Source organism: Schistocerca americana, chromosome 4 (genome assembly GCF_021461395.2).
Source record: "Schistocerca americana isolate TAMUIC-IGC-003095 chromosome 4, iqSchAmer2.1, whole genome shotgun sequence".
Taxonomy (NCBI): Eukaryota; Metazoa; Arthropoda; class Insecta; order Orthoptera; family Acrididae; genus Schistocerca; species Schistocerca americana.
This window is the reverse complement of record NC_060122.1, coordinates 540166983-540183302: the sequence shown is the minus strand read 5'-3', so window position 1 is coordinate 540183302 and position 16320 is coordinate 540166983. Positions and strand designations below refer to the sequence as shown.

General features: G+C 36.6%; 1 protein-coding gene across 1 annotated transcript in view; it reads left to right on the top strand.

Annotated features, from left to right (window-relative positions):
- LOC124612550 (valine--tRNA ligase) overlaps positions 1-16038 on the top strand; it is a 208721-nt gene extending 192683 nt beyond the window's left edge. The window contains exons 17-18 of the mRNA XM_047140825.1: positions 5687-5853; positions 13925-16038. Coding sequence (XP_046996781.1) covers positions 5687-5853; positions 13925-14140 — 383 coding nt within the window. The 3' untranslated portion in view covers positions 14141-16038. The remainder of the gene's footprint in view (positions 1-5686; positions 5854-13924) is intronic.
- Positions 16039-16320: the final 282 nt, after the last annotated feature.

Below are 16320 nucleotides of genomic sequence, written 5' to 3'. Positions count from 1 at the left end.
ACTTAAAGTAGTAAAGGAGTTTTGGTACATGGGGATCAAAATAACTGATGATGGTCGAAGTAGAGGGGATATAAAATGTAGACTGGCAATGGCAAGGAAAGCGTTTCTGAAGAAGAAAAATTTGTTAACTTCGAGTATAGATTTACATGTCAGGAAGTCCTTTCTGAAAGTATTTGTATGGAGTGTAGCCATGTATGGAAGTGAAATGTGGACAATAGATAGTTTAGACAAGAAGAGAATAGAAGATTTCAAAATGTGGTGCTACAGAAGAATGTTGAAGATTAGATGGGTAGATCACATAACTAATGAGGAGGTATTGAATAGAATTGGGGAGAAGAGGAGTTTGTGGCATAACTTGACTAGAAGAAGGGATCGGTTGGTAGGACATGTTCTGAGACATTGAGGGATCACCAATTTAGTATTGGAGGGCAGCGTGGAGGGTAAAAATCGTAGAGGGAGACCAAGAGATGAATACACTAAACAGATTCAGAAGGATGTAGGTTGCAGTAGGTACTGGGAGATGAAGAAGCTTGCACAGGATAGAGTAACATGGAGAGCTGCATCAAACCAGTCTCAGGACTGAAGACCACAACAACAACAACAAACACAACAACAACATCAATCCCTTGACCATGGATGCAACACACCCCTTGATATATGAGGTTGATATTCATGGCAGCTATCTCATGTGGACTCTGTCTAACGTTCCTGGCTGCCATAAACTTTTGAATCTCTTCTCTTATACCTGATGTATGAGAGAAGTGAGGTCATGGCATCTTCTACAACTGCCATAGAGACTATATTCAGACTCAGCCATACGTCTTTCAGCTATCTCATGGGGACTCTGTCCAACATTCCTGGCTGCCATAAACTGTTGTATCTCTTCTCTTATACCAGATGTATGAGAGAAGTGAGGTCATGGCATCTTCTACAACTGCCAAGGGACTACATTTAGACTCAGTCATACTTCTTTCAGCTGACACTCTTTCTGTTGCATTTCTTTGGTGTATCGGCACCTCTTGATGAAATTCCCACTTTAACAGGACTGGGTACATGTCTTCTGTTACTAACATCTCAGATGTGAGATTTAATTGACTTCAGAATAAGATTTTCTCTCTGCAGCGGAGTGTTCGCTGATATGAAACTTCCTAGCAGATTAAAACTGTGTGCCCGACCGAGACTCGAACTCGGGACCTTTGCCTTTCGCAGGCAAGTTTTAATCCGCCAGGAAGTTTCATGTCAGCGCACACTCCGCTGCAGAGTGAAAATCTCATTCTGGAAACATCCCCCAGGCTGTGGCTAAGCCATGTCTCCGCAGTATCCTTTCTTTCAGGAGTGCTAGTTCTGCAAGGTTCGCAGGAGAGCTTCTGTAAAGTTTGGAAGGTAGGAGATGAGATACTGGCAGAAGTAAAGCTGTGGGTACCGGGCGTGAGTTGTGCTTTGGTAGCTCAATTGGTAGAGCAATTGCCCGCGAAAGGCAAAGGTCCCGAGTTCGAGTCTCGGTCAGGCACACGGTTTTAATTTAATTGACTTTTTCATATTTGGATTCACAATGTGGGTTGGGTCCAAAACATTCTCTATTGTAAGACTGTGTCATTTCCCCATGACACAGGGAGTTGTTCTTCAAGTGTTCAACCACTAAGTATACATGCTGCTTATTGTCACCAGTCTTTTTCGTTTCAGCCTTGAATTTGCCTCTCTGTCGAGTTTCTCTTCTTTATTCTCATACCACTGCTGGGCAGTGCACACAGTAAAATTAGACTTTTGCCAGACACATCAAGTCATTCCACGTGTTGTATTTAGCATTTTAATGAAATTCTATCAGCCACTTAATTGGATCCTGATCAATGTCCTTGGAGAACACTGACATGCAGCTGACTTAATGCTGTATTGGAATCTGTTGGTCACCTGAATAAGTGGGCCTCATGAACAGTATTCTGGTTTCTGTCTGTCAGGAGACAGTTTTTATGCTGCCTAATTGGAGCTGTGATGTTGCAGGTGTCTTGAAGTATCTGGTGTCAGTCAAGTCCAAATATGCAGGCAGGTTGTCAATAAAGTACAGCACTTAACAGTGATGCAAACAGCATATCTGATTGATTGTATGTCATTTTTAACATGCGTATGCATGAGATAGGTGTTCCAGAGTTCTTGAGAGGCACATTAATGTAAAAAAAAAAAAAAAAAAAAAAAAAAAAAAAAAAAAAAAAAAAAAAAAAAAAAAAAAAAGAGAAGGGGAGCTGAAAATCATGCTCAGTTTTATATATCTGTAACAAATGACACATACTTTCAGCTATGCAACAAAAAGTGTAATGCTTCGCTGATGTACTGTTGTTAAATAACAGTTACCTAGAAGCACAGTCACGGTGAAGAAATTATGCCATTTCTTTGTTGAAGTATGCAATAGTCTAGTTTGCATCCCATTTTTCTACTGGGAAAGTTGTGCTGCCCCTCAATATGGAACAATTTTAACCACCTACTCTGCAGTGCTGATTTTGCTCCCAATAATTACCATTTGTTCATACACATGCCAATTATGTTTGAGATAGGCTAGCTGGCTGAAAACCCAGAAACAAAATTTTATTAAGAGGGACTTAAGTTGTTGTTATCATCATCATCATCATCATCATCATCAACATCAACAACAACAACCATTTGACATCCAATGCTGGGTAATTTTTTTATGCTGAACTAAAATCCATTGTTTTTCCCACGCCGTTTTTGATACTTTTGGTCAAGATCTTGTATATTGTGGGCAGCTCACTTTTACATTTATAGGGTTTTTTTTATTATTATTATCTGCCTTCTTTCTTGTGAAATAGAAAAATTACAGTACTCTTTTGGGAAATAATTTTCTTCAGTAGACTTATGTCATTAGTTTTAAAAATTTCTTTTGTAGTACTTTGCTTCCAGCTCTTGTTGTTTCTTTTGAAACACTATCATTCCCTGGAGGCTTTCCTCACATCATATCTCAAACAGCTTTCTGTAGCTTATGTGGCATTTCTTGCAGAATATCATTATTTTCATTATTAATGTTTTATGTTTCTGATTCATCTACTAAGCTATTCAAACATCTACACAAATCTTCAATTGCTTATTTAATTCTCTTTCTAGTGTTAGTTGCTCTGTCATCTTAAGTGATAAGATGTAATATCTTACTTTTTTAGTCAGTTTCACACTCTAAAAACATTTGTGATTCTTGCCAAATTTTGGTTGTACCCTCTCAAAAATGGAATTTCTCTGAATAGCTGTTTTCTTGAAACCCTCTCTTTTCCTTTAATAGCCGCATTGTTCCATTTGAGGGTTTCTCTTTTTTATTTCTCCTTCTACTAAACTGGATAAGCAATATTGTAATTGCTTAAATTACATGGTGGTTATGTAGAAGCTTAAAGGTGTTTTGTCTTTGTACCAGTTACAGAAGTAAATTGGCCATGTGCACTATGCAAGACTGTGTTTACATTTAGAGAGAGAAACTGAATTCATTAAAGTTGTGACAGTCTTATAGGGTACTTTAAGGATTATAAGCCATAATAAAAATACTAAAAACTATACAGAGACTAGGCTCATAAGAAGTAAAACTTGATAATATTCCAGTTCTAACAAAGTTTCACAAAACTGATATGTTTCTGAGGAGAAGGTCATTGTTGCATTCACCAAATATACTTGGCATTAAATATATAAATGTGACAGGAAGAAAACTACTCTATCCCCAAAATTAGTTTCTGTATTGAGATGGCTTGTTTGCATGCAGCAATTATACAGTCTCGTCAGAGGTTCAGTTGAACCAGAAGCTGTACAGAACTCTACATCACATGACTGTACAGTATTAAGGGATACCATTCACATAATTTACAATTTATGTAGTTTATTTAGTTAATTATGTAAATTTTCTTTTTGCAGTGCTGAACAACAGCAACTGCACTACTTTCAGCTTTCATCGGCTCTTCGTCATTGCAAGACTCAGGGCAGCATAGACAGTGGCAGAGGGTGATCCATTGCTTATCTCCTCTGCATTCACATTGTGTCGGTCCTCTGGAAAGTCCCTATTTGACAAATTTGTCCCTGGATTTACCAAAAACAGATCTTAGCCTACTCAGGGTTCTCCAGCTGGATGAATCTAGGGTACCTTCAGATGGTAGACACTCAGTAGGTTTGAAAGTAGCTGCCCACAGTTGTTCTCTGGCAGCACATGGAGACATTGTTAGTGTTGATGTTGAACTAAGGAAGCTACTTCTGGATTTCAACCTAGATCTTGGTGATCAGTGAGTATGGACAGGGTGTGAATGGTTTAGTTCGACCTTTTTCCTTTCAATATCTGCAGCAATATGAAGATGGTGCATGGCCGTAGTTCAGTGTTGACATGCACAGAGCCATCTTTAACTTTGGCCTAGTTGTGAATCCAGTGAACAACTACTACAATTACTTCTAGAGTATCCAGTTTGGCTCTTCTTTGTGGTGACTGTAGTTGAGTACTGATGTGCTGTCTTGAGCTATTGTGTGGATACTGTCTCGAGTGGAGACTTGTCAGCTTATTTCCATATTTGGCTAATTGATTTCAGCTTTGGAACTATTTGTGTGACACAAGGCAAAGCATAAAATAGATTTTGCCTTGTGCACCCTCTTTCGGAGGCTGCCTTAATTCAGTTAATACCTGACTACTAGACAGCTCAGCACTTTCCTATGAATGGCTGTGTTCAATATTTTCTGGAGGACACATCAGGTGCCACAACAAGTGATTACAAACAGTGGTTTCAGAGTAATGTGACAAAAATCAATTAATTCTTATTCAATACTTCAGCTTTACCAACGTTTTAGAAGGCCGTTTTGGGGTGCATCTCATACATTATTTTGGAAAGACATGTTTAGAAACAAGATGTATACCTATGTAAATTATCCATATGAACTGTTAATTGTTCAGATCCATTCATTTAGCTATACAAATACATCATTAAGTTAGTGAACCATTAGACTTAGTATACTTAGACCTGCTTACGTGTGTACCTTGTGATAATCCTCTTACATATAATCTACTTGAGCTGTTGTAGGACTGCTATTTACTGTTACTGCATTATCAACGGCTTCTTCAGATGTAATTTTTTGTTTTGTAATTCACTGCAAATGTGCCATTAAGAAGCAAGGTAAATGTGTTATAGGGTTAAGACATTCTTCCCTCTCATACTTTTTTTCTAATACGTGTTTGTTGCAGGTCAGTGCTACGAAGTTCATATTCAGACATTTAAAATGTGATTTTTCAGTATGAATTATGTTTGAACTAGAGGATTGTCAACACTGATTATTTTCTTTTTATGTCATGAAAAATATGTAAGTTCCAAGCTTTTTGTGAGAAAAATTTGTGTTTATAAATACTTTAACTTTTTGCCAATGAAGCTGAAATACGTCACAGGTTGATTTTGCTTAAATAATGGAAGCAGTACATGTATATTTGATACAATAATTTTCCTGATCATTTCAGTGCCAGTGAATGGCAGAGTGAATTTACTGAGCATTCATAAGTATGACAGATAGATGACTGTATATTGAGACCATTCATTGTAAAAGCAAATATCTCCGTATAAGTTGTTAGTGAAACAAAAGTATCTTGTATTTATTAAGTGAAGAGCAGAGCTTACACTTAAAATAGTAAAAGTGAAATCAAAAAACTGTTGTTAAAACCTGACTTTTTTTTCAGTTTATATAGTATGCTCATCATCAGATGTGGCTAATCTTATTGTGAAGTACTCATCTGCCATATCAACTCTGGCGTACTGCAGCAAGGTGGAAGTTTGTGACAATCCTCCACTTGGCTGTGCAATTCTAACTGTATCTGGACAATGCGAGGTTCACTTAATGTTAAAGGTACAGTCATTGTTAATATTAATTTATCTTATTATTACCACTTTTACATAGAAGTAATGAAAAATAGCCTCTGAAAAAGAGTTTGTTAAATTTTTGGTATTTAACAAGAGGTATCATTGTGTTTATTTTGTTAGAGGCAAAAATAAACTACAAAACAAGTTAACTGTACTTCAATTGTGATGCAGTTTGTGGATGAAAGCCATTTTGATATTGATGCTATAATTTCACACAGAAATTTGTGAAAATTACAGTACCAATAAGAATATATTTTACTGAAATGAACTTCATAAGCAGACATTGGATAAGTGGCAGTACATAACTGCTTAGGATTACAGAACTGTACTTAAACTCTCTTAAGTGTGACATGAAACCTGTGCATGCTGCAATCAAAACCTGTAAGCTCCATGCCATGGAATCAGAGAAGGCCGTGATATATTCCTGGGGATTCTCCCTCCACATTTTATAGACTTCGTTTTCCTCACTAATTTCAGATAAATCACATTTGGTATGTTTCCACATTTGACATCTTTATGTTCAAAATTTTACTGTAGGGCAAACTGCGTAGTGTAGGCCATCCAGTATGGTGCATGTTTCTCCCACTATGCAATCCTATTTTAAGCCGTTGATTTATAACTTCAGCTTCCTCCTCTCAATCCAGTGGAGGGTAGACAGCAAACTCTAGGAGACTATGCATTTTCTGATATGTTTCTCCCATAGTGTTGGCTGACTTGGTGCCCAGCAAATAGGCTGTAAAGGAAGCTGATGGGAATCCTGTCTCTGCCTCTGTACCATCTGATGCTATCTCACAAGGAAATGTTGACAAAATACCACAGGATACAACTGCCGCAATACTAAAAGCAAAAGAGTTAAAAATTCCCCTTTTTTTAAATAACATTTCATCAGAAACCAACCCGATGGTGAGCTCTGGGAATTGCCAAGGCTATCAAACATTGCAGATGGGCACGGCATAAGTGTCACTTATCAGTGGAAAACTTTACTGCACATAAAAGGCTCTGTGCTTATGTTCATTATTTTATAAATTGCCAGTTCGCATTAGTACACTGACTGGCAAGAAAAATGCAACACCCAACAAATGATCTGTAATCATCTACATGCCTACACTGTGAAGCTTTCTATGTGGGAATGACCAGCAACAAACTGTCCATTCGCATGAATGGACACAGGCAGACAGTGTTTGTTGGTAATGAGGATCACCCTGTGGCTAAACATGCCTTGGTGCACGGCCAGCACATCTTGGCACAGTGTTACACCGTCCGGGTTATCTGGATACTTCCCACTAACACCAACCCGTCAGAACTCCGGAGATGGGAACTTGCCCTTCAGTATATCCTCTCTTCTCGTTATCCGCCAGGCCTCAATCTCCGCTAATTTCAATTTGCCGCCGCTCATACCTCACCTGTCTTTCAACAACATCTTTGCCTCTTTACTTCCGCCCGACTGACATCTCTGCCCAAACTCTTTGCCTTTACAAATGTCTGATTGTGTCTGTGTATGTGCGGATGGATATGTGTGTGTGTGCGAGTGTATACCTGTCCTTTTTTCCCCCTAAGGTAAGTCTTTCCGCTCCCGGGATTGGAATGACTCCTTACCCTCTCCCTTAAAACCCACATCCTTTCGTCTTTCCCTCTCCTTCGCTCTTTCCTGATGAGGCAACAGTTTGTTGCGAAAGCTTGAATTTTGTGTGTATGTTTGTGTTTGTTTGTGTGTCTATCGACCTGCCAGCGCTTTCGTTCGGTAAGTCACATCATCTTTGTTTTTAGATATAGAGAACAGTGTAAGTGTATTAAGTTTATTACAGTTAATATTTTTAGGTCAGGAAACAATGGCCTGCAGTGGTCACGATTTTCTGAGTTTGTAATAATCCTAATAACTTTCTTTTGTACAGTAGAGTCTCGATTATCCAACCTAAACCAGCCGTGGCAAGGTTGGATAAGCAGGAACGTCGGATAACACGGAAAATAAAACAAAACAAAAACAAAAAATTAAACTAAAGTAGGCCAAATGAGTTAAACATTTAATGCAATACAAATCAAATTAGACTGAATAGATATTTACTGTGTGAAGAAGTTAGTAATTGTCTTTCGTTTGCCGTTTTTTTGCCGCGAAATCACGTAGTCTCTTAAGAAGTAAGACCTTGGTAGACTATGTTTCCTCCAGTTGCTCTACATATTTTAAAGCAGTTTCTAAGGCCTTGTGTCCTTTGTTGTGAGAAATCTTAGGTGCACTTTCCTCCACTACATCCGCTTCTTCGTCTTCTTCTTTTTCATTTACCATGTTGATTATTTCTTCATCTGCCACTTCAAATTCATCATCTTGGACAATCCATTCATTTATGTCATCTTCTGTGGTGTCAGCACATCCTGGAACTTTTCGTAACAATGAAAGCAGGGTAGTATTTTCTGGTTCGGTCTGCTGCTGTAGATTTTCATCATCTGGAGAATTTTCTTGATTTTTTTGTAGCAAAATTTTCCAGGATTTTGCAGTAGTATTTGCTCCAACACTCCCAAGATTGGGCCACTTCATAAGCTACGTCTTTCAAATTAATACGGCGCAACTGCTCTTGCATGTCTTCTCCCTTGTCCATAGCATTAATTAAAGAGGAAAGCAAGTTTCTGTGGTAGTTTCTCTTCAGCGTCTCTAAGGTCCCTTAGTCCATAGGCTGACATAAGGATGTGACATTTGGAGGCAAAAATATGGCCTTTACATCTTGATCTTGAAGTTCATCTTCATTAGGATGACAAGTGGCATTGTCTAGAAGCAACAGTGCTTTGAGGGGCAAGTTGTTGGCTTTGGAAAACTTTTAAGTTTGTGGCACGAACTCTTTAAAAACCATTCTTTAAAAATGTCTGAGCCCATCCAAGCACTTTTTTGGTTGTAATATTTCACTGGTACAGCATTTTTAGATATATTTTTAAATGCTCTTGGTTTTTTTGGCTTACCTATCATAGACAGTTTCATTTTCAGATTTGCTGTGGCGTTACTGCATGCAAAAATTGTCACTCTTTCTTTGCTATGTTTGTAGCCTGGTGCTGCCTTTTCGGCCTTTGACACTAATGTTTTTTCCGGTAACATTTTGTAATTGAGACCAGTCTCGTCGCAGTTAAAAATTTGATCGCCTGTTAAGCTTTCTTTGTCCAATACGTTGTGAAGTTTATTCATAAACAATTGAACAGCTTCAAAATTTGCTGAAAGCTTTTCACCACAGACATTAAGTTGCCAAATTCCATATCTTTTCTTCCATCTATCGAGCCAGCCTACACTAGCTGTGAAATCAGGATCACCTTCGTTTAGTTCGTTACAAAACTTTAAGGCTTTTTCCCGCAAAATAGGTCCCGACATGGGTACACCTTTATCTCTATGTTGAGTAAACCATAGGAATAAGCTTCACTTACTTTTTCATAATCACATTTTTTTCATGGTTTTCCAATGTTCCAAAACAGCCGAGGCTGCTCACTGAGAACACTGCTTCTCAATTTCATTGCGGTTCCGTTTCCAGTCCCCAACTGTTGTTTTCCCAACGTTATAATCTTGCGCCACTTTTAATAAAGTTTCACCATTGTCTATTCTTTTTAAAGCTGTAAGTTTTTCTTCCATTGAAATGACCACCTTTTTCTGTTTTGAAGCCATCACCACAAATTTTTATAATAAACAAAGTGCAACACATCCACTGTACGACAGATCTGAGTTAACACTGAGGAGTGAGGAGTAGCAGACGGCGACAGTGAACTGAGTATCAACAAACAATACAGTAGTCACTGACCTGTCGTCGGCTGGTGCACGGCCGGCGCGGTGAAAGGGTCGGATAACACAGAAGGTCGGATAACCGAAGATCGGATAATTGAGACTCTGCTGTACTAAAATAGCCTGAATGTGCGTGCTATTAACCCAAAATAAAAGTCCATAGGATATGATACTGTGAAAAAAAACAAAATAGGCTGTTCGTACATAAACCAAAGGTACATGATTTTTTAAATTTCTTAACAAGTACGCCACTCTAGACAACCTTGCACTAACACACTTAATGTGTGGCTCCCAAGACAATTTACTATCAGTGACAATACCTAAAAACTTAACACTACCTAGACAGTCTTCTACTGGCAGATCTCTTAAACTAAATACGGTTTGCTGAGTTTTACTCTCAGTGAGCAAAAATCCATTAGCTTGGAACCAGATTGCTGCTTGCGATAGTGTGTCTTTGGTCATAGTTTGAAAGGCATCAAAGTCTGAATCAATATCGAAAAAATTAGTATCATTAGCATAGAGGATGGATTGAGTATATGCAAATCATTTATCATTAGAATGAATAACAAAGGTCCCAAAAGTGAACCTTGTGGCACACCGCACTTAACGTCAGCTATCTGCAATCTCTCGTTCACAATACACACAATTTGTTTATGGATATTAAGAAATGATTCAAATACGTTGTCTACATTATTTTTAATGATTCCATAATGAACTAATTTGTTGAGAAGTGAACTATGCTCTACACAGTCGAAGGCTTTGCTAAGGTCACGAAAAGTAGCCTGAGCAAAGTTCTCCTCCTCATAAGCTCTAAGCACCTTTTTTATCAAAGAATCAGTAGCGTAATCAGTAGATTTGCCCTTCGTAAAGCCAAATTGTGCAGCAGAAAGAATGTTGTTATGTTCCAAATAATAACATAACTGGTAGCAGATTATGGATTCAAAAACCTTATAAAAAATGGTGTCAAAGAAACTGGCGATAACTAGAATGGCAATTTTTCTCTCCCATCTTATAAATGAGCACAACTCTTGATAATTTTAACACCTCTGGAAATACACCTTCATTTAAACTTTTATTTATACAATAAGTGAGAGGAAGTACTATACAACTGGCTATGTTTTTCAAGATATTACTAGAATGATTATATATATCTACACTATCAGAAGCCCTAAACTTAGTTACAATACTTAAAACAATATCTGGTGTTACCTCTGAGGAAAAAAATTATCTTTCAATGAACAACTTATGTTATTACATTTTTTAAAGATATCAGATGCAGTTTCCTGAGGCCTAACAATACCTTCACAAATTTCATTAACAGATTGCACACGAAAGTTATTAAACTCAGTTGGTGATATGACGACAACTTCTTTTTGTTTGCTTTTGTCCACCGAGTTTATTACACTCCATGCGCTCTTACATTAATTTTTGGATGACTCAGTACTAAATAAGTTATGTTGTTTCTTAGTCTCGTTGATTGCATGTTTATAATCCTTTCTAGCTATTAAGTATCTTAACTTATCCTCAATTGTTTTGTGTAGCCTATAAAAATCTAAATACATTAACAATTTGTTTTTCGTATTGGCTGGTTCAAAAGTGTACCATGCATACTTATGCCTATGCTTATTTGTGTTACATGTGATGGGATTGACTTTACATTTGTACTGAGGAAAGCTTGTCTTAAAAATAGTTAAAAAAGCATGAGAAAATCTATCAAAGATTATATTAGCAGAACAATGACTGTTATTGTTAAACAAATCTTCCCAACCATAATTCTTGAGTGAAACCGTAAAATTTGAAATTTTGTCCTGTGTTATTGGCCCTGTTATGGCCACTTTAGGCTCTTCGAGCTCTGTAGACTTCATATTAAGCCATGTTATTTCTACCCAAACTGAATCATCATCTGAGAAGCCAAAAACAGCTACATCGGAACATATTAAATCTCTACCAACATTTGTAAGCATATTGTCAAGACAAGCAGTCTCTCTTGTAGGTTTGTAGTTAGTAAAACTAAAATTAAGTTGTCTTAACAGATATTTAAATTCATTTACACTGTGTGTATCTTTCGTTATATCAAATGCAGCATTTATGTCACCACAAATCACTATACTATACTTTCTCCACTGGGGTCCATGAAAAAAATTTAATAAATTCTCAAGTCTTTCTAAAAAGATTAGTTTATCACCATTGGGTGGACTGTAAAGTGATACAATGACAATTTTTAAATTTTCAAGATCAAGTGCAACTGAGTACACACAAAGCCAAAATCTAATCTACTACTCCTGTTTGTTTAATTTTTCTTAACATAAATTGACACACCCCTATGAATATGTTGTTCTCTGCTGAAACTATTAACTAGCTGGAAATCATCTAATACATGAAAAGAAATTTCATTACTTTTACACTAGTGCTCACTCAAACACAATGAATCGAACATATTCTCATTTCCAAAATCATTTAAAACTACATGTTTTCCACTCATACCTTCAACATTGAGATAGCCTATTGTAAGTGAGAAAGTTGATGAATAAGTTTTATTATAAGGACTATCCTTATTCCTGCTGTTTTTCTCAAAACAATGACTAACTTCATACTGAACCGTGTGGCAAGGGGAAGAACTATTACGTACAAAATTCTTAATACTATTTTGGTTCTGACCAATGTGCGAGAATGTACGATGAATTTCTTAAATCACAATGCATTTGACTCTCATTTGAAAATCAACTCCTTGAGGACGACCATTTAGAAGAATTTCAAGCCCAGAAGATCAGACAGTTATATCGTTATTAAAAATTTTACTGGCACATTTGTGTGATGTATCTTAAAGTGTAACACGTGTAAAAAAGATTAACATTGTATGTGGAAGCTTAGCTTCTCTTCCAGCTTATTAATCTTTGATACCAATGTGTGCTATTATATTAATTTAAGACATTCACTTTTATTATGTGTGTGTTCACGCTACTTAAGAGTGATCTTGCTATTGGCTGACTACATCAAGTGTCCTATGCTGCCATCAGCTGGCGAGATCACGTGACATGAGCTATGACTTGCTTACATAAGCACATCGCAATCTCGATTTCAGTGCTTCGGAAAGTGACATGGGGTGTTTGGTGGAATTCAAATTTATAACTTCGTTGTACGAAAATATGCAGCATACATGTTGCTGCACATCAAAGATCTTTCAAAACGTGTTTTTCCCCCGAGTTTCGTTTTCTAAAGTGCCGGGAAATTCTATGTCAGTATATAAAACCATAAACATTCAAAGGATTGATGAGTTTTACAGTGCCGAGGAAGAGTGTACTGTCACTTAACACGGAAAAAGTGTATTTTCACCCAGGAGAAAGTGTATTTTTAACCGGGAAATCCAGTTTCCCTCCCCCCCCCCCCCCCACCCCCCTCCCCCCACCCCACCCCCACCCCCCATGTATGCGCCCTGTATTATGACAGAGGCATAGTAAATGAAAACTTTTGTAAATACTGTGTGTTTCTAGAAAAGCTGCAAGCTGACAGTAGAGTATTTTGTGAGACTGCAGAAACTTCCTTGGAATAGTGAACAGTTACACAAGTTTCCTTACAAATCACAGCCATAGATACTATGTTGCCTTGTGGTTATGACCAAGCACTTATAGTCTCCTATACCATTCTATTCATCTTACGACCTGGCTAAAAAAATGTATGAATGTAACTGTGTAGTTTCACATTGAGGTATATTGTTGTATAAATAGTCTATGAAGGAAATTTTTATATATGTAAAAAAGAAATTACTGGTAGGAACACTTCATATCTGTTATTCACACTGGTCCATAACAACATGTTATCCAGTCCTGAAACTGAAACAAATGTAATCAGAAAACTAGAAATTTGTTCTCTTGTGTTGCAGACACACTTGCAGATAGAAAGTTGATTGTGTATTTTTATTGTTATCAAATATGAATACTCCTTTTGCGTATCACAGATGCTTCATTAGCACTGGTAGTATAAATTTTAAGCAACATTTAATATTAACATTCAGTCTGTTTTACATGTTTGCCAACCTTCATAGCTATCTTTTCTCATAGTTTCCATTTTGTTTCTCTTTTCAGATCTTTAGCTTCTAAAAAAAATTCACACTAGTTGGTCATTGATGTATGTTTACAGTTAGTTCATGATTCACAATGTTTTTTGTTTCTAACAGTCGCAGTTTCCCATTCAGTAAATTGGCTGATTACTGGGTTGTATAAATGTGCAGACTAATTTGAGAAGTTTTATTTTGTGACTGTGACTAATTTATGAATCAACATTGTAATTACAACATTTCATTCTTCTACAGGGACTAGTTGATCCAAGCAGAGAAATTGAGAAATTACAGAAAAAAGAGGAGTCACTGAACCAACAGGTTACTAAACTGCATCAAGCCATGTCAGCTGAAGATTATGAGATAAAAGTTCCTGAAGAAGTTCGTAAAGCAAATGAAGAGAAGCTCTCGCACTGTGAGGCAGAACTGCAAAAGATAAACCATGCTCTGAAATTACTAAGGACGATGTGAGATTGTACCCATTGCTGCAACCATTGTGTAGGGCTATGTACTGTTAGATGACTTATCAGAAAGAGGCCAGAGTATGAAAAGATGGATAGAGGCAACATTCATATAAGCTGAGTAATATGGAGATCTGTAAACACTCATTGTAATTGTAGTGTTGACAAAAGTATAAAAAAGGTATGCCATTTTCTTGGAAGTAACACAAACAAACTACAGAAATATCTCTAAAATCATTAAAGAGGGTAGAGAAATGACTCCCTAGAATGATGATATCAGTAAATATTGTGTCCACAAGCTCTTTGTTGCACATTCAATTTAGTTTTCAGAACCTTTTTGCTGTGTGCTATTCAAAATAATGAAAGATATGTGGGAGATAAGAATGATGTGTGGAAAATGTAGACATTCTGTTTCATCTGTGTAATTATTTTCCAATAGGAAAGGGCAAAAAATGTTTCCATACGGTCACTTACATTCTGATGTTATGGGAGTTTTACGTTCCAATTTGAAGAACATTGAAACCTTGAAGAAGAGGAACACACCAAACAAATTTAAGGAATGGTTCCAATACCCATGGAAATTTCTTTGAAAAACAAAAGTTAGAAAATGCAGGTGGGAAGGGGGGGATTGATGTATATCACCTTCTTGTCAGAATTATTTTGTGTAGAGAGTACTATCACAGACATGCATGATTGTTCTGTAGCATCTTTAAGTGATTGAGTGTTCAATAGGTGACCTTTGCTCACAGGAACCTCAAGGCATTTGGGCTGTTAGAGATTAATCTCTGCGATAATAACTGCGGGCCTCTGAAACAGATTATAATGCACAGCATATTGGTCATGGACAGAACATTACAATGAGTAAACTGTTGGCGAGACAAAGAAACAGATCAGTCACATGATGATATTTTTTTTAGTTTTTATTAAAAACATTTAACTTATGTGCTCTTTTTAACTTTGTTTCCACAAACTGGTGGTTACATAACATTTAATTTCAAAATAATTCCTCTTTAACTTCGCCAAGAACTCTCAAAAAGTTGTGTGAACTGAATCTTTTGATCAGTTTTTATTTGAGTCATGTTATGTCCCTGTACACAAAGAATTGTTCACTTAGAGTGGCATCCTTTATAAAGAATTTGTCTTTTTTTGCACAACTTACTCCATTGGTTTTTCCTGTAATGAGAACAGACATTTCAATGTGTGAAAATGAAAAGCTATAAAACTAGTGTATCACTCTAATAAATCATTTTGTGTGTAATGACTCTCAGTGCTGTTCCATCTTTTTAAATCACTTATAGAGAAGCTCTCTTCTCCTGTTAATTTTAGGCATATGATAGGGAAGGGTTGGGCATTCCAGTCTGGCTTTCACTGCTTTTGTGTGTGTGTGTTTTGTGAGGGAGGGAGGGAGAAAGTGTGTATGTACTGGAACAGGAGAAAGAGTGATAGTTCAAAAGCTAGTGTAAGTAAGTGCATATACACATATCTTTATATTCTTTTTGGGGCAGCATGTGACCAGTATAAGGTGAAGATAAAAAAATTCATAGAATTTTGTAGAAGATTGATATCCAGTAATTTTGTCACAATTTACGTAACGTAGACCACATGTCAACTTTTATCATGAGATTTAAAACTATCCAAAGCACTAATGATTGCAGAAATGGTTACAGGGTTGATGATACTAGTTTAATAAGTTATATTACTGAAACAAACAGTATTTTCTTAATGTTATTTATTTATAATTATTTATCAATAAACTTGTAAAGTAATTTGTTTTACTGATATTACATGCTGAGCCCATTGCCATTGTGACACATTTGTGAATGGTTGTGTAGAAGTATTAAGATTACTCTCTCAAGATTTATGGAATAATTAATACCAAACATTGCATTAATATGGAATTAAAAATGAGGATATGGTGTGCATATTTCAAAAATTTAAAAGAAATTTTATCCTAATTACTCCAAATTGCTATAGTGTGTACTTACTGCTAATACTTAAATATATTTCGGTGCATTGTCAGCAGCACGTTGAATATTGCACCTGGATACATGAAAGAGAATGATATGTTGTGTAGTGAGTTCTACTTAAGGTAAAGAATATTTTTGTTTCCAGCTCCTCCTGTTTAGCAACAGTTTATGTTAGTGTGTCTTGTTTCAATAAGCTGGTCTTTTGAGATAAGAACACCACACA